At 58.9% G+C, this 20,948-nt stretch overlaps 2 protein-coding genes across 5 annotated transcripts; both read right to left on the bottom strand.

Moving 5' to 3' along the window:
- Positions 1–4: 4 nt before the first annotated feature.
- On the bottom strand, positions 5–3,505 carry KCNK7 (potassium two pore domain channel subfamily K member 7). Its single transcript, XM_027045126.2, has 3 exons — positions 2,684–3,505; positions 942–1,325; positions 5–689 (listed from the first exon to the last, which is right to left on the bottom strand). The coding sequence occupies exons 1-3, from the start codon at positions 3,198–3,200 to the stop codon at positions 484–486; spliced, it is 1,107 nt and encodes a 368-aa protein (XP_026900927.1). The 5' UTR covers positions 3,201–3,505; the 3' UTR covers positions 5–483.
- Positions 3,506–4,502: 997 nt separating this feature from the next.
- Positions 4,503–20,942, bottom strand: MAP3K11 (mitogen-activated protein kinase kinase kinase 11). 4 transcript variants are annotated; one of them, XM_027045122.2, is made up of 11 exons: positions 20,806–20,942; positions 18,629–20,512; positions 14,205–14,385; positions 13,861–14,009; positions 13,581–13,756; positions 13,201–13,444; positions 12,605–12,718; positions 11,947–12,082; positions 11,767–11,858; positions 6,019–6,438; positions 4,503–5,372 (listed from the first exon to the last, which is right to left on the bottom strand). In XM_027045122.2, exons 2-11 carry the CDS (start codon positions 19,368–19,370, stop codon positions 5,035–5,037), a joined length of 2,592 nt encoding a protein of 863 aa, XP_026900923.1. In that variant the 5' UTR covers positions 19,371–20,512; positions 20,806–20,942; the 3' UTR covers positions 4,503–5,034. The 4 variants fall into 4 exon arrangements, with proteins under 4 accessions (XP_026900923.1, XP_053058902.1, XP_053058904.1 ...); XM_053202927.1 differs by lacking the exon at positions 20,806–20,942 and having other exon boundaries at positions 18,629–20,269; positions 20,366–20,519; XM_053202929.1 differs by lacking the exon at positions 20,806–20,942 and having other exon boundaries at positions 18,629–19,927; positions 20,366–20,512.
- Between the last annotated feature and the right edge of the window lie 6 nt (positions 20,943–20,948).

Here is a 20,948-nt window from a genome sequence, read left to right as displayed (position 1 = left end):
CCTTCGCCTTCAAAGGATGATGGGGTTTAAGGATGGTGGGGTTTGGGTCGTTGATCGCTTTAGGGATCCCATTTTTTTAATTTTTTTTTTAAATTTTTAACGTTTATTTATTTCTGAGAGACAGAGAGAGAAAGAGTGCAAGCAGTGGTGGGACAGAGAGAGGGAGACACAGAATCGAAAGCAGGCTCCAGGCTCTGGGCTGTCAGCACAGAGCCCGATGCTGCGCTGAAACTCACAAGCTGTGAGATCATGACCTGAGCCGAGTCGGTGGCCCAACCTACTGAGCCACCCAGGCGCCCCTGGGGGTCCCATTTTGAAAGAAGGGACCAGAACAGGGTTATTGCCTTTCCCTTTAAAAAACAAAACAAAACAAACCACTATTGCCTGAGGTCCTTACAATCACACCCTCCCCTCCCTTCACTGGGGGCTTCCTCCTCAAGCTCGTCCACCTGAACAGAGCTCAACTCCATCACCTCGCACCCATCAGCAAGTTGGGGTCTGTTCTGGGGCTGCGGCCGAGGGTGGCAGGGTGCTCAGGGCCAGTTCATCTTGGCCTAGGATGCCGCTTTGGTCTTCAGCCGTCCGCGGGCCACTGGACCCAAAGAACTTCACCACGGCGCGGACCTGTGGCAGCTCTGAGAAGGTCTCCACAGCCAGCAGCATGGCCAGGAGCCCGAGGAGCAAGTAACCTGGTGAGGAGAGGTTGCTGGCACAGCTCTGGCAGTGCCCGTATGCTCCCTGCCACCTCCCAGCCAGGTGACCCGCCACCCCGGCACCCGGCGCCACGCAGAGGTGCCGTCAGGGTTCTACGACTCCCACACCACAGCCCAGGGCAGGGTTCCTCCACCTGGGCGGCTCGGCCTCCCCAGTGGTTTACGGAGTCGTAGTCCGGGCTCCTCTTCCCTCCTCTCGCCCTCACGCTCCTTGGCAGCTGGACTCACCGAGAAGTGCGAGCTGGCCCAGGTGGTAAAGCACCGGATGCAGGCCACGGCCGTGACCCGGCAGCAGGTCCCCCAGGCCGATGGTGCTGAGGGAGCTGAAGCAGAAGTAGATGGTCTCCAGCAGGCTGCAGTCACCCTGGACGCCCCACAGCACCAGCGCTGGCAGCAGCACGAAGGCGCCAGCCACTAGCAGGCCCAGTCCGGCTGCCCGTAGCAACCCGGCCCTGGCCGGGGCTGCTACCCAGGCCCCTGGGCGGCTGAGCAGAGGCAGCAGGCAGCGGCGCAGTGCGGCCAGGAGCGCTAACGAGGCTGGCAGCCCCAGGGTCGCGTAGACCACGCAGAAGGCCTTTCCGCCCGCCGACAGCGGGGCCATGCAGCCATAACCTGGAAAGGAGAGAGGCCGTGGGCGATGAGCCCTCGAGAGGGATGCCGGCTGTGGTCCCCCCCTTCCCCCAACGAGGCGTCTGGCAGAAGACCGCCCTCTAGTGGCTGAGATCGAGGGACCGGCTCCCGCCTGTGCTCTGGCTGGCTTTGCTCCTCATCCGCTGGGGGTCTTGGACAAGTCCCTTTACCTCTGTGCCCACTCTTTTCTGGGAAATGGAACATTAAAAGAGGCAGTCACCTTAGGCCTCTTGGGGCTGGGACAGTTCTGAGAACCCCTATCCTGCCCCAGAGGAAGCTTGGTTTTCTCCGGTTCCTCAGCTCTGCCCTTGACCAATACGATGCTTCCAAATCCACTGGGAAGAACGTTACGCACTCTTCCCCTGCCCAAAGGTGTCTTGAGACACCCTGTGTGCCAGGCCTTGCACTGGAATCTGAGTCTGCCCAGGCCCTGCCTTTTGGTGGAGACGACAATGAAGGAAAGTCAGTGGAGACACGACATGAACGGCGGCAAAAGAGGCAGCGTGCGTGAGAGAGGGCAGTCAGGACTGGAAAAGCATGTGCAAGGCAGGGAGAGGCGGGAGAGCAGGGTGTGCTGGGAGAACAGGACCAGCTAGTCCAGAGGTTGTAAACGCAAATGCCTAGAGGGGCCAGATGTGAGACAAGAGCGTTGGCGTGGCCTGGAGAGGAAGCGTTCTGTCCAAAAGTACAGGCCTTGTTCCTCTCCAGACACTATGCTGCCTTGCAGGGATTCTGGCTCAGAGTGAATATAGCTCTCCTGATTGTCCAAGAGAAGTTGGGAATACAGATGTAGACGACATTTAGACACTCTGCAGATGTTTGTACGGACGATGTCCACTCACAGGACAAAAAAACCTCCAGGGCTGTGGGTCCCATTCCTTTATTTCCCTGCGCCTTCACACATGCTGTTCCCTCTGCCAGGAATTCCGTCATCCCTCATCTCTGTGCCCTCTTGCCATGGCTAACGTTTCATCGGGACTTCCTCCCCCTGGCCACTCTCTCCGGAGTCGGTGGTCCTGACCTGCACTCCTGGGTTCACTCCATTCTCCTCCGTTAAAGAATCCACCCTACAATACCTGTTCCCCACCTTGCCTCGGGCCACGGGGTCTGGGCATCTCTCCCGGATGTCAGGGGGCGTCGGGGTGTGTGGCTGAGGAGGACACACCCTGCCTGGCCGCTGAACTTGAGGTACCAGTTGGGGTACTGGTGTGGGAAGCCCCAGCTCTGATGTCAGGCCGAGTCAGGCCTGGGATCTGTCTGGCCTTTTGGGGCTGAGGGAAGGGCTACATCGCCAGGGCCCCCCAGGAACCCCCGCCTGCCCGGCCGCCTGGCAGCCTTACCCGTGGTGGTGAGGATGCTGGCAGTGAAGAGCAGGGCCGAGGGCAGATCCCAGTTCCCAGCCTCTGAGCCATCGCCCCAGCTGGAGACCCCGCGTACCTGGGCCGCCAGGGCGGTGCCCAGCAGCTCCTCCAGTGCCCCAGGTGGCAGGCAGGCCCCATATTCTGCCTGGAAAGTGGCCAACTCGGTCCTGAGCTTGGCCTGGAGCCGGAGGGCTGGCGGCCCCTCCAGGGCCTGAAACACAGCAGCCCCAATCCCCAGGGCCAGCAGGTGGCCCACAACCAGTAGTGGGAACCGGGCCCAGGGCCTTAGAGCCCCCATGTTGTGCCGCCTGGGGTCGGAGGTGCTGTGGGAGCTGGCGGCTCCACAGGCACCTGGGAGGGGCTGGCAGGGTGCGGCTGGGAGGAGGTGCCCGTGGGAGGCTGAAGACAGACGCCAGGGACTCACTGAGGGAGAGTGTGAATGAGCTGGAAGGGGGTCGGTCTGGGTCCCTCCTCCTAATTTCTGGGGACGAGACATTATTTGCCCAGTTCCCTGAAGCTGGGGAGATGGGGGCGAGGTGGAGTAGGTTGAGGCCCAGAGAGCGAGCGAGACTGGCTCAAAGTCACACAGGGTGGCTTATTCAGGGAGGAGCTCACTCGAGCCCGGCCCGCTCCCTGCATCCCCTCAGCAAGTACTTCTTTTTCCTGAGGACACTGGACAAGAAGACAGACACAGGTCCCTTCCCTCCTGCTGTTCCACAAGAAACCTGTTAGCAAGAGAATGTGACAAGTTTGAATTGTCACACATGCCCTGAAGTTCTGGGGGAAGGCCCTGGAAGAGTGAAGACTGACATTTCAGCTGGGGAACAGAAGCCAGTCAAGGTGGGAGAGAGCTTGGGGTGTGAGAGGAACGGCGTGGGGCGGGGGGTGGGGGTGGGGGGGGGTAAGGACACAGGGCCGAGAGGACAAGAGTGGCCCGGGTAGACCTATTGGGAGGGGGGTGTGAGGGGGGTACAGCAGGCAGCCTGCAAGGAAGAGGGGACAGGAGTGGGGATTTGGGAAGAGTCGGGGGGGTGGGGCAGGGCAGTGAGCTGAGAGGAGCCAAGGCCGCCGCCCAGAGGACGCTCTCACACCTCCATTCTGAGTTCTCCCTGAGAACCCTGTGCTGGGCCCTCCTGAGTCCCGCCCCACTGAACACTGGGGACACAGTGAGCCTGGCTGCCAGGGTGTGTGCAGGGGCGGGGAGCCTAGACTACTACTCCGCTGAACCATGGAGGGGCTGAGCGCAAGGGCCCCGCCCTGGGGCCTGGTGCGGGGTGCCCCCCACCCCCCCCCCCACAGAACCCACAGAAGTGTGGACGGAACCATGAGCCAGTAAGAGAAGTGTGGACGGAGCCATGAACCAGGGTGGTCACTCCTCCTGGTCCAGACCCTGGAATAGAGACAAACCCAGGACAAACCCCAAGATTCTGCCCAGTGGGCTCTGGACGCCCGAGCTCCGCGAGCTGGCTGTGGCGGGCACAGCATGGCCAGGGAAGACGCCCCAGGGGAGGTGATGTTGCAGCTGGGTCCCGAGGCTAAGCAGCAGGAAGAACGGGGCGATTCTTGAAATGGCAAGGCAGGCCTGCCAAGGGTGGGGAGAAGGTGGGCGAGAGCAGCGCGTGTGGGTGCCGAGGAGGCTGAGGCGGGCCTGGAATGCCTGACCGAGGCCAGTGCCCTTGGTCCCAGCCTAGCCTCAGGCCAACTGCCCCTTGTGCTGAGGGCACGAAGTCACCAGGTTTGCGTGATGGCTCGGATCCCCCGGTTACTTCCCAAAAAGGTGAGAGGCTGCACCCGGGGAGACAGCTCGGGGAGTTTATTTGGCTTCATAGGATCCTGAGGCCGAGGCCCCAACCCTGGCCGGGGCGGCAGGAGGGCACCCAGAGAGTCCTGGCCCCAGAGGACCCCCAGGGCAGGGGTGGGGGCATCCGGGCACTAAGCCCTGGGGCGGGGGCCACAGTAGCAGGGCTTGGTCAAGAGTGCTGGTGACAGCCGAGGCCAGCCCCTCTCCCCTGTACTTCCCCTCCTTCCTGCACCACCCCTGGGGGCGATTCCCTGAGACAGGCTCTGGTCCTCCCAACCAGCTGGGTACAGTGTTGGGCCCCAACGGGGCAGGTGAGTCGGGGGACCCACAGGTTGCAGGTGTGGGGGGGGTGCAGGCTCCCCCCCTCCAGTGTGAAGGCTTCCTGTGCAGTGTAGTGTTCCTGACCCCCAAAGGGGGTGGGGTCCCTGGGGGAAACCAAGGCAGCTACAGAGGCTCGCCCGGCTCCTGTTCCAGTGTATACTGTGGCTCCTGTAGGGCAGCTGGAGCGTGGGGGAGCAGCCCAGCCCACTCAGGGCCCTGCCTCTGGCGCCCACGGGGCCTGGGCACCTATGTCTTTGGTCTGTGCCCTGCAGTCCTGAGGGCCCCCCCGGAAGGGGTTGGCAGGTGGAGAGTCCCAGAAGGGGTCCGAGTCCGGGAACAAGGTCCAGGGTGCCCGGCGGGGCGCAGGCTGCGGCGAGGACAAAGGCGAAGGCCGTGGCCCGGCTGACACGAAGCTCCACGGGTCGATGCGGCTGCGAAGGGGTGAGGGTCGAGGTCGGCTGATGAGGCCCAGGGGCGGAGAGCGTGGGGTGCCTGGGGTGCCAGGAGCAGAGCGTGATATCCCTGGCGGCGGTGAGACAGCACTTCCTAGGAAGGTCGAGGGAGGGGGCGCGGGGTCAGGCAGCCACCAAATCCTGGGTACCCACAGGAGGCACCGCCCACCTCTGGAGCTTTCCTATCTGCACAGCGAGCTGCCTGACTCATAACTTCCACGGCCCTTTATACTCTGCGGTGCATCTGTTTAATTACCCAGTGGTTAAGAGCAAGGCCTCTGGCGTAGATGGGCCTGGGCTTGGATCCCAGCTCTGCCACTTAACTGCTGAGAGCCTTGGGTCCCTCATCTCTCTGTGCCTTAAACCTCATCTAAAAAATGGGTATAACAAGAGTATTTTGTTCACAGGCCCGTCATGTAATTAAGTGAGACAATCTCTCCGTGGCTCAAGGAACAGTGCCTGGCACAAGGAGGCAACCAGGAGGCGTTTGCTGTCATTATCTCACCAGGATTATTTCTATTCTTTCACAACCTGCCTGGCCATGCCCCCCACCCCAGCCCCCTCTCCCGCCACTGGGTGGCTGAACTTAGAACTCAGTTCCTTCCCTGCGTCCCCAGTGCCCTGAGGGCCTGGTCTGGGATCCAGCAGATGGCTGTGGCCGCAGCCTTACTGCCCCACACGTCCCCAGCGGCCTCTCCTCCCCGCTGTCACCCACAGTAGGCCTGCTTCGGGCCACTCACCGCGCCTCTCCTCCTCGCGCCGGGGGCTCTTGGCTGACAGCTGGCCCACGGGGACTCCCAGCTCCAGCAGCAGGGGCGCAGGGGTGGGCGGGCCGGGGGCGTCCGGGCTCAGCGGGGAGGGGGGGGCGTCGGGCCTCTTGGGGGAGAAGCGGATGAGCTGGGAGGGGGGTGGCTCGGCGGCTGACGGTGTAGGCAGCGGCGCGCGGGGCGTTGGCGAGGGCTCCCCACGCTCGCGGCCCGGGCCGCTCGGCGACGGCGACGGCGGCTGCAGGTCGCGGCCCAGGCCCAGGGAGGCGAGCAGGGCTGTGCCGCGCAGCAGCGCGCGCTGGATCAGCTTGGGCGTCCCGGAGCCGCTACCGCGCTCCGCGGGGCCTGGGCGCCGAGGCTCCTCGGGCTCCGGGCTCGGCCGCGGGGGGTTACCTGGCAGCGGGGGCGGGCACACGTTAGGCCGTCTTCCGGGCGGGGGCCACAGGGGGCCCTCAGCGGCCTAGAACAAGGACTGAGTTCTGCTCCCCACCAACGTCCTCCCTGACTCCTTTACTCCCCGACCCGGTTCCTCCCTGCCCACCGATCTCGCCCATCGCGCGCGCGTTCTCCCTCTCCCTCTCCCTCTCCCTCTCTCACACACACACACACACACACACACACTCACACTCTCTGGCCTTTCAGAAGTGGCAGGTGTGGGGAGAGCAGGCATGCTCAGGAGCTTGCAGGAGCAAAGCCTGGGAGGCAGCCAGGTGCCTTGGAGCCCAGAGATGGGGGTTGGGGTGAGAAGGGGAGGCGGGGTCCACCAGGAAGCAAGCTGAGGTCGCATCACAGCTGACCTCGTTGGCCTCTGTGGCCAGCCAGGGGCATCTGCATGGCTCCAGGGACAAGGCTGGGATCGATGCCCTGTGCTCTGTGCCCCCCTCCTTCCTGACTGGTCAGCCCTGGCCCTTCTGCCCACCTGCCCCTACTCGATCAGCCACACAGGTCAATTCCAATGCAATGACAGCCCGGAGAGGCACACATCACTGTCCCTATTCTAGAAATGAGGAAACTGAAGCTCAGGTCAGTTGTTTGTGCCAGGCCTGAGCTCAATGATTCAGGGGCATTATGTTGTCTGATCCTCGTGCCCCAGGGTCTCCAGGCTCAGAGAAGTTAGGCGCTTGTCTGAGACTGCACAGCCAGTGAGGGCCGGAGATGGCCTCACTCCAGGTGGAGGCTGGTCTCCACCATTTCCCAGCTGGACTCTGCTCTGGATTTCAGAACATCAGTGTCCTACTTGTGGGCCCAAGGTTGGCCTGAGTCCATTCTAGACCACCAGGAATAGGCCTGGAGAAGCTGACATTGAGAAGGTGGTGGTGGTAGGGTCCTATGATGGCCTCCCACAAAGCCCAATTTTGTCAGTTCCTCTCTGGCTCTAGAATCTGCCATCGTTCTCCATTACCACTAAAATAAAGTCCAAGCTCCTTGGCTGAGCTTTCAAAGCCTTCCTCTACTCCACCCTCCTCGGGCCAGGCCTGGAGTGGGACATGGGGCTGGGGGTCCAGAGGAGGAAATGCAAGGCTGGGGAAACTGAACTTTTACTACCAGGGCTTGGCTCAGGGTCCCTTTTCTCAGCCACAACCCTTACCCAGTCTCTCTGACTTATCTGCCCCTGCCCAGACCCCTGCCTTCTAAAATGCAAATGGCTAAACTCCCCATCATTTCCAGGCCCTTCCTAAACTGTCTCTTGCCTCCTTTTCCAGTGTCACCCACTCATTCATTCAACAAACATCTGCTGGGGCTGAGCCGGGCCCACAGACCCAGAGGATGAAGGCCTGGCCCCCACCTATGGCTTCAGGCCTGCAACTCCATGGCTCTCAACTTTTCCTCCGAGGTTTCCTTTTCCTCAGGTGTGGAAAGCCCCGTGCCTGTGCACACACCGTTCCCTCTGCCCAGCACAACTTTCCCACCTCGGCTTTCTGTGATCCCTTAGTCACCATTCAAGCCCCGGGTGAAAGAGCACCTCCCTGTGAAGCTGTAATACTGTTAATTATAATAAGAAATACATATTTGGTTTTCATCTCATCCCTGGCACAGAACTCCGAAAACTCTTAGATTTTCCTAAGTGATCACATTGATAGAAGTGAAAGGAGCATTTTTTGCTCTTCCTAACAAGCCCCTTTGAATCACATTTAAGTTCACATTAACGATGGGGCACCTGGCTGGCTCGGTTGGTTAAGCATCTGACTTTGGCGCAGGTAGTGATCTCACAGTTCGTGGGTTCTAACCCCATGTCAGGCTCTGTCCTGACAGCTCAGTGCCTGGAGCCTGATTGAGACTCTGTGTCTCCCTCTCTCTCTGCCCCTCCCCCGACCTGTTCTTGTCATCTCTCTGTCTCAAAAATAAACGAACATTAAAAAAATAATTTTAAGTTCACATTAATGAGGTCACTTTTGGAAAGCCTGGCTGCCGGGGGAATGAACCACGTGACGAGAGCTGGAGACTGAGGTCTATCGCCAACGGCCAATGGTTCAACCAATTGATCGTGTCCACATAATGAAGGCTCTATAAAAACAAACCCTAGCCAAAGGTTCAGTGAGCTTCCATTGGCCAACACGTGGAGGTGCTAGGAGAGTGGTGCACCCAGAGAGGGTCCTAAAGCCCCACTTCCCCCCTTCCCACAGGCCTTGCCCTAAGCACCTCCCCCACCTGCTTGTTCTCGGTCTGTGTCCTTTATGATAAATTGGTGATCTAGTAAGTAAACTGTTTCCCTGAGTTTGCTGAGCTGCTCTAGCAAATTACCAAGCCTGAGGAGGTCACGGGAACCTCTGACTTATCGCTGGTTGGTCAGAAGCACACAGGACACCCTGGACTTGTGACTGGCACGGGAAGTGGGGCGGGGGGCAGTCGTGTGGGACTGAGCCCTTCACCTGGAGGGTCCAATGCGAACTCCAGGTAGACTGTGTTAGAACTGAACGGGAACCCCTCATTTGGTGCCAGAAGTGAAGTGAGTAGTGCCTAGAGGAAAACAAGAGTTTTTTCCCTCTTTTAGAAGCCTTCCCAGAATCTCTCCTAACCTGTGGAGTTACTGCTCACGTTATGCCTTATACAGCCTCTGCCCCACCACTTACTTGTTTGTATCTGAGTCTGCCCCTCCCCCCCACTAGGCCCTCCCCCAGGGCAGGGCAGGGTTGATTTCTTTTTTCTTTCTTTCTTTCTTTCTTTCTTTCTTTCTTTCTTTCTTTCTATTAGAGAGAAAGAGAAAGCTTTCTTTTTTTTTTTTATTTGAGAGAGAGAGAGAGAGAGAGAGAGAGAGAGAGAGAGAATCTTAAGCAGGCTCCACACTCCACACTCAGGGCCTGAGGTGGGGCACAATCCCACAACCCTGGGGGATCATGACCTGAGCCGAAATCAAGAGGCAAGTACTCAACTGACTGAGCCACCCAGGAGCCCCAGGGTTGATTTCTAATATGTATGATTCCTGTCTCACAAAATGCATCAATATATGTTTGATGGGGGCATCCATTCTTATGATCTTTGCAACAGCCCCATAAGGTGATCACTATTATGACTTTACAGATGATGAAACTGAGAGTTATAATGATATTAAACTGAACAGGGGAAAAACATGTTTAAAACAAACAGGAAGGGGTGCCTGGGTGGCTCAGTCGGTTAAGCGGCCAACTTCGGCTCAGGTCACGATCTCACGGCTTGTGAGTTCGAGCCCCACATCGGGCTCTGCTGACAGCTCAGAGCGTGGAGCCTGCTTCGGATTCTGTGTCTCCCTCTCTCTCTGCCCCTCCCCCACACTCTTTCTTTCTCTCTCAAAAATAAACATTAAAAAAAATAAAAACTAAAACGAGCAGGAAAAATGAGACAAAGGTAAGGGCGGGTGGAAGTCAGTACAGAATATGAGAGTGTGAAGAAGTTCCTGTGATCAATGGCCTTGAGAAACTGAGGTTCTGAGAGGTAAGTGCCTTGCTCAAGGTAATTCAGCAGGGATTTGAATTTGCCTCCACCCTTCCTAGCACTAAGAGTTGGCAACTCTGTTGCTTTGAATTAAAGCAGCACGACCATCTTGACCCAGAGATGCAGGTGAAATCGCTTCCATGGGGCCTCACAGAGAGGACGTGCTGTGTGGTAGTTAGCGGCTCCAGAGAGTCACAGAGCAGTCCCGTCAGCATAGGCGGACTGTATCCACCAACAGGCACCTTACGGCAACCCGTTCCCCGGTAGTATGGCGTGTGCCTGGGACAACCTCACAGGGTCCTCTTTGACTCTCAGCCAGGCTTCTGACTGTGTGGGTGGCTGGGAGGTCAAGGTCACGTACTCTCATAGGCCCAAGATGGCCACTGGAGTGTGGGCTCCTGCTAGGGAACCAAGTGTTCAGCCGGCGGCTGGGCTGGGATAGGTGATATCCTTCCAGGTCAGGGGCAAGCTTGAGAAGGATGGGGTTCAGACCCTTGTGTCCCTGCTCCTGGTTGCTCAGAAAGAGCAAGGTCAAAGGGCTCTGCAGAACACGGTAGGGGCCGCTTCAACCTACACACCTGGGTTGACAGGACTTTAAGTTCTCCACTGGCCCTTCTAGCTTGGTACATTCTAGAGCAGGTGAACCAAGCTGCCCCTTGGGCCTTCTAATTCTCGGTTCCGTCTCTACAGTACAGCTAGCTTGGGGCAGTGTAATTTCTGGAGTAGAAAATGGAGCGGCAGATAAGGGTCTGTGGCCTTGTTGCTGGAGTCAGACCTGGGTTCAGATCCCTGTTCTGCTGTGTGCCCTACATCAAACCATATAACCTCTCTGTGCCTCTACAAGATGGTCCTAATCATAATACCCAGCATTGCCTGGCACATACGAAGGACCTAGTAAATGTTACCTGTTGTTACTACTATCAAATGTTACTCAAATAATGGTGGAGGTCATGTGCTGGGTGGGGCGAGAGGGGCTCTGACGGGATCCACAGGCAAAGAAGGATGCAGCTTTCTACCCCTTGCCAATCCCGAGCTGCTTGTCCCTCTGACGCAGGAGCCCTGATCTCTGCCCAACCCACTAGCTTCCCAAGCAGTTTGTGTGCGAAAAACCCTTTCTTCAGGTGAAAGCATCTGAGGAAGCCAAAGTCTCTCTGCGTTCAAATCCTTAGCTGAAGGCCCCAGGTAGGTTACTTTACCTCTCGGGGCCACAGCTTTCTCATCTCTAAAATGCCGATAATAACAGCACCTCCCTCACAGGGTTGTTGCTTAAAGGGAATGCCTGACGCGCAGTAACTGCTCGTATCCTCATGGAGGACAGAAAAGCTCAGAACTGCCCCAGGTGCAGTGAGAATGGGCTCTGGATCCCCACCTTCTCAGCTTTCTCACCTTCTTCTCTACCTACAGGCTGCTCAGAAGGGACTCTGAGCACAGTGTGGCAGCCACCTGCCTGGTCCACTCCACAGGCACAGTTTCCCTCCCCTCTCTGGACCCAGCTTCCCTTGTGTCCCAAATGGGGAGTACCATCGCCGTCTTCCTTCCCTCCCTACAGCCTGCTGAGGCACAGCAGCTGCCACCGGGGCAGAAAAGAGGCCTTTTGCGGGCCAGGCCTGACCACGAGGACTGCACTATGGGCCCCCTGAAACCTGGGCTGTACCTGGCTCAGTTGTGGACCTATATAGGTCAGATGGGGGTTCTAGGAACGACCTGCCCTGCTGCTGATTTTTTTGTAGTTTCCGCATAGTACCCATAGGAGCGCAGCAGGAGTCTGCTGTTTGCTGGTGGGGGTAGGGGGAGGGAGAAAAGGCCACTCACCATTGAGCATTGGGGGTGTAGAAGGAGATCCCAAGGAGGATGAGTCATCTGAATCCAGGTACCACGTGGCTTCGTCCAAGCGGGACCTTCTCCTGGGGAGGGGAGGGAGGTTGGGCTTCGTGAATCTCAGGACTATTGGGGAGGTAGATGATGCTGGGGCGGGGGCTCTCTGGCACTCACCTCCCATTCTGAGCTTCCCCAGGCTTGGGGGAACTGGGGCCCCAGGCCCAGCATGCTCGCCGCTCTCCGTTGCTGGAGTCCTCCAGACGTCTAGGGGACTGGCGGCCCCATGCCTGGCCTGGTTCAGCAGGCTCCACTGTGGGTGGAAAACCAAGAGGGTCTGAGCTGAGGTCAAGAGCCCTGATCCTTGTCCTCCAATCATAAGAGTCTGGCTCCAGGGACAACTTCTTAGAAGATGGTGGGAACCCATACTATTCCAAGGGTGGGCTTTGGGCCACAGAGAAACTGAACAGAACTGGGATGGGGTAGGTAGGTTTGGGTTCTGGGGTTAGCAGTGGGGTGGGGTATCTCATCTAGTTCTCCAGTTGGTATTTGCTGCTTAGTAGTTCGCATGCTGTGGCAAACTTGCCTGGGTTTGCTGGCTCTGCCCCTCGTTAGCTATGTGACATTAGGCAAGTTACTTTTTCCATTTTTCTCATCTATAAAACTTAGATCAAATAAATGCCGCCCAGGGCACGCAGAGATATCGGTCTAAACAGATAAGGGAGGGAGTCGGGGTGTGGGGAGTTAGGAGAAGACAGTGGGATCCAGCTCCCAGGGTAAGGTTTGACAGAAGGATATGGTGCTGAGGGGAAAAGCATGGGGAGAGGTTTCTTACACTGGATGGCCCGGAACCGGGGGAAGGTGGGCGAGTCCCCAGCCCCAACCTCGAAGACGTTTCTCCTCCGGTCCAGGCCGGGTGAGGCCTGCACGGTGATGCGGTGTTTGAAGTCTGGGGTTGGGGGGAAAGCAGGGTGCAGGTTTGTGGTGAACGAGAGCCAGGATTCCAATCCTCAAGAGCCCTCAGCCGGCTCCCAGGCCACGAAGGCAGTTCAGGCACGGTGGCTGCGTGACTGAAGCCGGGGTCACCGCTCTCCTGGGCCTCAGGCTCTCCATAAGGAAGGCGGACAGCCAGGACTCCACCAACCGAAGATTCCCCGGAGGCGACCCGCCGGGCGCCCACGGCCTTCCCCGAACTTTCATGAGCCCCGCCCCTCTCCGGGAGCAGCCACTCCCTGGCCGCCATGCAAATATTTCCGCCAGAGCCCGCCCACATGAGAAAAACAACACCCCCGGCCCCACCCCTTCCAGCCTTCAGCTCACAGTCCCACCCACCAGCACCCCAGACCAATCCCAGTGAGGGCAGCACAAGCCCGACCCCACCTCTCCGCTCATAACCAATGTCTGGGAGGCGCGCTAGACCCCGCCCCTTACCGAGGGGCATGCTGATGCGCTCGCCGCCGTCTCGCGCGCGGAGCTTGCTGCGCTTGAAGGTGCCGCGGCGGCGGCGCACGTGCGGCCGCTCCCGGTCCACCTGCTGCAGCAGCAGCGTCAGCTCGCGCTCGAACACCTCCAGCTCCCACTGAGCCAGCAGGTGCTCGCGCCGCCGTAGCTGCTCTGCCTGTGACCGCTGCTCACGCGCCGCGCGGGTCAGCTCCTCCTCGCGGCTCAGAAGTTCCTGCGCCCGGGACAAGGAAGGTGGTGGGATCAGCTCAGTAAAGACCCTAGCGTCCGCCCCCACTCTCTGCCCCACGGAGACCGTGGAGGCACTTCCCGGCCTCTCTTTCCAATCCCGTCACCCCGACCCCTCCCACCTTTTCCTTGGCCCGCAGTTCGTCGAAAAGGCCTTGGATCTCACGCTTCCAGCCTTCCTGCATGGAATGGAAGGAGTCCCGCGGCATTTCCCGCAGGACCTGCGCCTCTAGCGCCTCCAGCTGCTGCAGGATGGAGGCAAAGTCGGGCCTGCGGTGGGGGTCCTGCGCCCAGCAGTCTGGGGACACGAGTGGAGGGGGAACAGAATGAGAAAGGGTCTGTGGGTGGGCGTGTCCTGTGCCAAAGGGCTCTGCCCCACACCCTTCAGCCCCATATCCTTACCTGCCATGAGCTGTGCGAAGGGCTCAGGGCAGGTGGATGGGATGGGCAGTGTGAGCTTGTTGACAGCTACTCCGTAAGCTACAGCAAGGCAGTCGATACCACGGTAGGGCACCTCCCCAGTCAGCAACTCCCACAGCAGCACCCCAAAACTGTAAGCAAGACAAAGGGTCTGTGTCCCGTCCTCTACTTACTTATTACTATTTCACCCCAAAGCAACTAGGAACCAAATGATTTGGGTCCCTCCCCCTGGGCTCTGCCTGTCTGCCCAGCCCTAGATTTTGGCAGCCACCTCTGCCCTCTTCAGCCCCACGGATGGCCTTGTCCTGTCTCTACCCAGGCCTCACCTCCAGACATCGCTGCCCTTAGAGAAAGTGGAGGCCTTGATAACCTCAGGGGCCATCCAGGCATAGGTGCCCGCAGCACTCATTTGTGTAGTTTTGTGCCACTCTCGGGCCAGTCCGAAGTCAGTGATCTTCAGGGTCTTGTGGTCCATGTCATCACCTTCAATGGGCTGCAGCAGCAGAACTGGGGAAGAGGGTGGGGGGCAGGACTGTGGGTGCTCCATGCTCAGTTAGTGGGGACAAGGGAGGAGCTAGGAGCAAACCATCATCTCACAGACAGGCTGGCTAGGTACTGGAAGCACAGAGGTGATCTTGCTCTGGAGAACTCACAGCTGGAGGTTGGGGTAGAATCAGACAAAAATAATAATGCTGGGAAACATTAATGGAGGGGCTACTTGAGGCCAGGCATTAACACTCAGCTCTAGCATTCACAAAACCATCTCCGAGGTACCCATCATTATCCCCATTTTACAGAAAAGGAAACGGAGCAGAGAAACCACTTAGTCAAGATCATATGCAAATAAAGAACGGAGTCCAACCTAGTCTGTGTGGTTCTCAAGCCAGCGTTCCAACTTTTCCCTAATGCTGCATTGGACAGAAACCCATGTCTTGTCATGGTGCTGAGACAGGAGTGTGAATTAGAACCCCCATTCGTGTGGGGAACAGGAGGGAACCCCTTGGTGAGAAAGGAAACCCAGCAGGCACTGCAGGTCCCCGGTGCCCATGTCTCGTCTTGGCCAGTGCAGCCACTCTCTGTGAGGACAGAAAGACTCCCAACAAAAGATATCTACTGATGCAGCTGGACATGAAGAAAATGGGGAGTCTGAGAAGTGAAGGTCCTTGGCCAGAAAGGAGGAGCTTGGGACAAACACGGGAGTGGATGGTCAGATTTGGCAGGGGTTCATGGTGTTGACCCCAATGGGGCCACCATAGTCTGTAGACAGGAGAAGCAGCAACTTGCAAATCTCTCATCGGGACAAACGTGGCTCAGATGAGAGGTTTTGAGGAACAGAAAGAGGATAAAGTCATAGAATCATCAAGGGTTTGAAGGGGGCCTCTCACTCTGCTAGTTATTGTAGAGAAGTGACATCCAAGCCAATTACCTTTCTGAACATACGTCATTTCAGGGCACACCAACCACTCAGCCCTGCTGTCCAGGGTGAAAGCACCATTACGGGGGCAGCTCAGGGTCCTGAGGGCAGAGGGGATGGGCACCTAACCCAGCCTGGCAAAAGGGAGGACTTCTTGGAGGAGGTGGCAGAACCAGGGTATTCACTTTTCCAGGCTTGAAACCATAACCCCTGCTCCTGCTGCTGGCCAAGCTTTCTGGGCCTTGCGGCCGCATCTGGCACTGCCGTCCCCCCCCCCCCCCCCAGCTGTCTTTGATTCTGGGGCCTCTGGCTGCTTGTGCTATTTCCTTAGGGCCTCCCCTCCCCTCAGCCTTTTCGGTGCCAGTGCTCCTCAGAGCCTGGCCTCTCCTCAACCTCTGCCCACTGCCCCCAGGCTGTCTTGGCCTCTCCCAAGTGCCAGCTGCCCCCTCCCTGTTGGACTCTCCCACATTTGAAGCTCCAGGCCAGAAGCCAATTCAGCTGCCCGTCACCGCCCCGTCTGATGTCCAAATGCCCTCAACCACCACCTCCTGAATCCCACCGCACACAGCAAATCTCCCTGCAATTTCTCCTGATTCAGAGGACAGTCTTGCAGTCCGTCCTCTCCTCTGAGCCAGACGGGGGCTGAGTCCCAAACAGTTAATAAAGCTAAGGACGACAACGAAAGCCACCTCAGAGGGTTGTCATGAGTATTTAACAAGATCACACTTCTTAAATCCTTAGCACAGGGTGTGACATCTGGTACTGAGTGTCAGCTGTCCTCTAAAGATTAGGTCTCTACCATCTCGTGTTGACTCTCCTTGTGGTCCTCTGTCACAACATCGTCCCTGCTTTGCAATGGACTCTGGGCTGGCTGCTGGAGGCTCAGAACTGGACCATTTAGTAAACCTTACAGGAGTTCATTCCAAAGCAGCAGAACTGCAACGGGGGGCGGGGCGGGGGGGGGGGGAGGGCGGCAGGTGGCTGGAGTGGCACCAAGCAAAGGGGTCTATGTGCTAGGGCCCGAGGGTCTATGTGCTGGTCTCTCCTGGTGACAGGACCCACCCACCCTCTTGGAGACCAACTGGCCAGGTCTCTAGCTACTTGTACCTCACAGACTAGTGAAGCACTTTCTCACTAGCATCTCTGGCTGGGAGGCCAGCTTCCCCTTTTCGGTCAGGTAATCTGAGGCCCAGAGATAGGCAGCCTCTCATCCAAGTCTCAGGACTTCTTTGTCCCTGGTGGCCTTTCTGTCACCCTCCACCCCCAGCGTCACACCTTTGAAGCCTCATCCTCAACTCCGCATCCCCTGCTTTATATCGAGTGCCTTGAATTTGTCCCAACCCAAGTTGCCCTTCTGGCGTCTGATACAAACCTTGGGGATGGGGTGATCAGGGGCCACCTGGAGGAGAGGGAGCTGGAGATCCCAAGCTCTCAGCCCCCTCTTAGGGCTCCCTAGCCTCTGAAAGGGGCCTGGCCCCCAGCTCCCTCCACAGGCTGGCCTCTGGGGGCCTAGGCAGCTCACACCTCTTCCGCTTCCCTTCCCTGGTCCCTACTTCTCCTTTCTGGGAGGCCTGGTCCAGGTTTCCAACTGGGGGGGAGCCCTTTGGGGGAGAATTGGGGGAGGTCAGACCCAGGCCGGGCTGGCTGGTCAGTCCTGTGACTCGTGGGCCTGGAGAATTCCCCCTCCACTCCCCGCCAGGCTTCCTCACAAGGCCCCCATTGTCCAGGAAAATCACGCCATTGTTTCCTGCCTGTGCCCCCCCCCCCCAGCCCAGGGACTCCCCCCACCATCCCGCAGACAGCACCCCAGGCCTAGGACCGGGGTCTTCGAGGTGGGAGGCCAGGCTCAGAGAGGCTGAGGGCACCTCGCCTGCCTTCATCACCACCCAGACTCTGGGAGAGAAACAGGGGAACTGGAGGGGTGTGTGTGTGTGTGTGTGTGTGCAATCCCTGGCTCCTTCCTCTCCCATAAACCCCCCCCCCCCACCAACCCTTGGCTCTTTCCTCCCCTGCAGGCAGCTGGGCTGGGGAGGGAGCAGAGGCTGGAGCAGGGGCAGGAAGCCGGCTCAGGGGCAGCAGGAAACGCAGGAAGCAGTGGGGAGGGTGGGGAGCAGGGGCCTGGGCTATTGTTCCATTTTCTCTGGAAAGAAAACTGGAGGAAAAACAGAAGAAGGGAGTCCCCTCCCCCAAGGCCTTCGGGGAATCTCCCTCAGGCTGGGGCAGTGAGTGGGGGTCCCTGGAAGGCTAGGGCCAAGGAGTGAGGGTGAGCAGAGGGAAGTGCCACACTGGATGAGGGGAGTAGGTGGGGGTGGCTGGCAGGCCTCCCCAGCCCCTCCAGGCCTGTCAAGGACTTGGATATTACTGGGTCAGGGCATTCTGCTCTCCATAAGCTACTTGTATATGGTCAGCTCAGGCCAGGCCGCCCAAAATATCCATGCTTACCTCCCCCAAGAGTTGCCCATGCCTCTCCAATAACCCATCAGCCCCTCCCGCACCTCCTGTTGCTCTACGGCCTGTACCCTGAGCCCCAGCAGACCCAGCCCCGCGTCCCCACTACTGGGAGGGGTGGTCCTGCCTCTTGGCCTGACATGGCTGGAGACGGAGTAATCTTACTGCTTGAGGCTCCCTTAGCCCCACCACGCCCACCCCAATTGCTCATTCCAGGCAAGGCCCTCTCAGTGATCCAGCCCTCAAATGCTCACACCCACAGCTGCAGACCTACTGCGCGCCAGGCATCAGATGCCAGGCTTGCCCAGTCCCTTAAGCCATTTCACCTTCCTGGTCACTCCCTTTTTACAGAGTCTGAAATTGAGGATCTGAGTTGAAATAAGGAGCTAAAGGTCATGCAGTCAGGGGCATGGCGGGACCAGAATTCCAGCCCTGTCCCCAGCCTTGACCCCCAGGGGTGGGAAGGGTGGGGGGCTTTCCTCTCCAAGATCTCTGTTCTGGAGAAGCTTCCCACCACAAGAGCAGAGCAGCAACAGCACAAGTGTGAGCTTTAGGGGGAGAGGAAGATGAGCGCCAGTATCCAGCTTCCTTGAAGTGGTGCCCCTGGTTAGACAGGATGCTTATGGCTCACCTGAGAGCTCCCAACTTTTTAACTTGGCAGCTATGAGCTCGGGTTAAGGGCTCCATCTGAGGCTGGGGCATGAAGGACGGTTTGGTGCCTGGGACTCCTGCTTTGGGGTCCGTGTGGACTCATGGCGCCCCTAGTCAGCTGGGACTCCGCTAGGGCAGGAGCTCCTGCCTCTCCTAGATCCCCAGGTGGCTCAGCTGAGAGTTGGCAGGTGTGTGCTTGGCCCACGCCGCCCTCCAACCATGCTCCCCAAAACTCACTGTTGTTGGACTTGAGGTCTCGGTGGATGACGGGCACCAGGGCCTCACAGTGCAGGTAGTGCATCCCGCGGGCAATTTGCACAGCCCAGTTGACCAGAACATGCGGGGGCACACGTCGCCCAGCCAGGGCACGGCTGAGGGGCCCACCGGCCGCATACTCCATCACCAAGCACAGGTTGGGCTCCTCTAGGCACACGGCCTTGAGGGCAATGATGTTGGGGTGTGCCAGCATGGCGAAAAGCCGGGCCTCCTGGCGCACGCTCTCAGCTGTCACACTGATGTCCTCATCGGGGTCCTGGCGAGCTGCCTTCACAGCCACCAGTTCACCTCGCCAGCTGCCGCGGTAGACCTTGCCGAAGCCACCGATGCCGATCACCTCCTCCAGCCGCAGCTCTTGGAAACTGGCCACCTCGCAGGGGGGCGGGCCACCGCCCCGAGACACATAGTTGGATGGAAAGATGCCCACCTGGCCGCCCACCTGGCCCGCCCACCAGCCCTCATCGCCTGAGATAGCTGCATCCCGGGACAGCACCTCCACACGGTCGCCCTTCCTCAGGGCCAGTTCGTCCTGCCCATTGGGTTCGTAGTCAAACAGGGCTGTCCAAACAGGGTTGGCATAAGCCGCTGTCTTCGGGGACCCCTCTGGCCAGCCTCCTCCGCCACCACCCCCACCGCCCCCACCGCCGCTGCCGTTCCACGACCCCAGCGGGCTCTTGAGAAAGAGGTTCTTCAAGGGCTCCATGGCTGGGACCCGATACTGGGGCAAGTGGGGTACCTTCCCTGGGTGCCCCTGGTCCCCACCCCTGCTGGCTGCCAAGGCCCTAGTCCCGGAACCCGGGCATCCGGGCCCTGGCCCTCAGCCCCAGACCCAAACCTCTCTGGGGAGCCAGGAGTATTGCCTCCCGGCCCCCCGCATCTCGGGCTTCTAGAGGGCCACCCAGGGCAGTGTGGTCAGGCTCTGGGGGTGGGACCCCGGGGCCTCCGGCGTCTCACCATGGCCAGCTTGGAGGGGCCCGAAAGTCCCTCAGTCCTGGAGCAGTCCTGGGAGGCTGGCTCCGGCACTCGCCAAGTGTAAGGTGGGGCCAGCAAGGGGCAGCGCCTGGACTCCGGTTGGGTCTTTTTGCGCAGGGGGTGGCTGGAGTGTCCCTAGTTGGGCCGAGCTGCCGCTTCCCAGCCCGGCTCCCTCAGCCCGACGGCTCCAACCCCGTTCCCTTCTTCCTCCTCCCTTTGTACTTTGGCCCCGGGGGCGGGAGGCAGAGGTGGAGGGTGGAGTTTCACTTTTTTCCGCTCTTCTCCCTCCTGCAGGAAACAGCATCAGATGACGCGGGCGGGTAGCCCTGCTCCCCTCCCAGAGGCTGCCGGAGCAGGTCCCGGGAGTTCCCGGGTAGGCGGGCAATGAGGGGATGGGTAGTCCCGACCGCCCATCGCAGGAGGTTCAGGGTCAAGGTTGGTCTTTGCTAAGGACAGGCCATCATCCCCTCTGCATCCGCATCAGCAAAACGGGGTAAAGAACCTGGCTTGGGAGTGGGGCAAAGCCGAGTCTAGTCTTGGCTCCGAAGTTGAAGGACTGTGTGACTCATCTTCTCTTTGCCTCATTCCCTTCATAGCTGAAACAGAGACTAGAAGCTCTGCTTTGTAGAGCTAGTTTGGGATGAGAGTGGGCAAGATTGGAGGACGGGACTGGCTGCACCTCAAGCTCTTGGAACGGGTTGTCTAAGGCTGTCCTCTGCTCCTCACCTGGAAAACAATCCGGTTCTTCATGCCCCTTCCCCAGTGGGTTGAAACCTGAGACTGTCTTCCAGAATTTCGCCCCGCGATTGGATTCAGAATAGCTAAATCGCCCTCACAGCCGCTGGATGGACTCCAATTGCCTTGCGCCTGTCTCTTTAAGAAAAACGACGTTATCCTATTTCTATTACTCATGCCTGTTCTGTAAGGTTACTCTCTAACCGCTAAAAAGCTGAGCTCTGACCCGGAAGTAGACACAGCTTAGGGCGAGAGTGCCGGTGTGAGGTCCAGCACTAAAAGGGGCGGACCGAGAGGGGCGTGCTTTGGTGGTGCAGAGCTGTCCCTGTAGCCCTGGGGAGTCCACGCCTCCACCCCGCCTCCTGTAACTCACTGGGAGAGTTTTGTGCCAATTAATTCCGCCGTCACCCAGTGGCCACTCATCAACCAACCCTTCGGTTCCGCCCAGTGGTGTCTACTGTGTTGGCAACGCCTAGGTGTGCGCATGCGCTCGAGCGCTACCACTTTTGAGCTCTTTTAGACCTGGACTCTGCGCACGCCCGAAGGGCTCCGCCGCTTCTTAGCCCTCCACTAC

The sequence above is a fragment of the Acinonyx jubatus genome, chromosome D1 (genome assembly GCF_027475565.1).
Source record: "Acinonyx jubatus isolate Ajub_Pintada_27869175 chromosome D1, VMU_Ajub_asm_v1.0, whole genome shotgun sequence".
NCBI classification, from domain to species: Eukaryota; Metazoa; Chordata; class Mammalia; order Carnivora; family Felidae; genus Acinonyx; species Acinonyx jubatus.
The sequence above is the reverse complement of the archived record's forward strand: the minus strand, read 5'-3'. Positions and strand labels throughout refer to the sequence as shown.

What these genes read in the sequence shown, in the direction of transcription:
- KCNK7 (XM_027045126.2), bottom strand. Translation starts at nt 3,200, where the DNA reads ATGTCTCGTCCCCAGAAATTAGGAGGAGGGACCCAGACCGACCCCCTT. An exon ending in CAGCATCCTCACCACCACGG is followed by an intron (nt 1,326 to 2,683) that starts GTAAGGCTGCCA and finishes TCTCCTTTCCAG; the next exon opens with GTTATGGCTGCATGGCCCCG. An exon ending in GGGCCAGCTCGCACTTCTCG is followed by an intron (nt 690 to 941) that starts GTGAGTCCAGCT and finishes TCTCCTCACCAG; the next exon opens with GTTACTTGCTCCTCGGGCTC.
- MAP3K11 (XM_027045122.2), bottom strand. Translation starts at nt 19,370, where the DNA reads ATGGAGCCCTTGAAGAACCTCTTTCTCAAGAGCCCGCTGGGGTCGTGG. An exon ending in GCGCATCAGCATGCCCCTCG is followed by an intron (nt 12,719 to 13,200) that starts GTAAGGGGCGGG and finishes CCCCAACCCCAG; the next exon opens with ACTTCAAACACCGCATCACC. An exon ending in GGGGAAGCTCAGAATGGGAG is followed by an intron (nt 11,859 to 11,946) that starts GTGAGTGCCAGA and finishes TCCCCTCCCCAG; the next exon opens with GAGAAGGTCCCGCTTGGACG.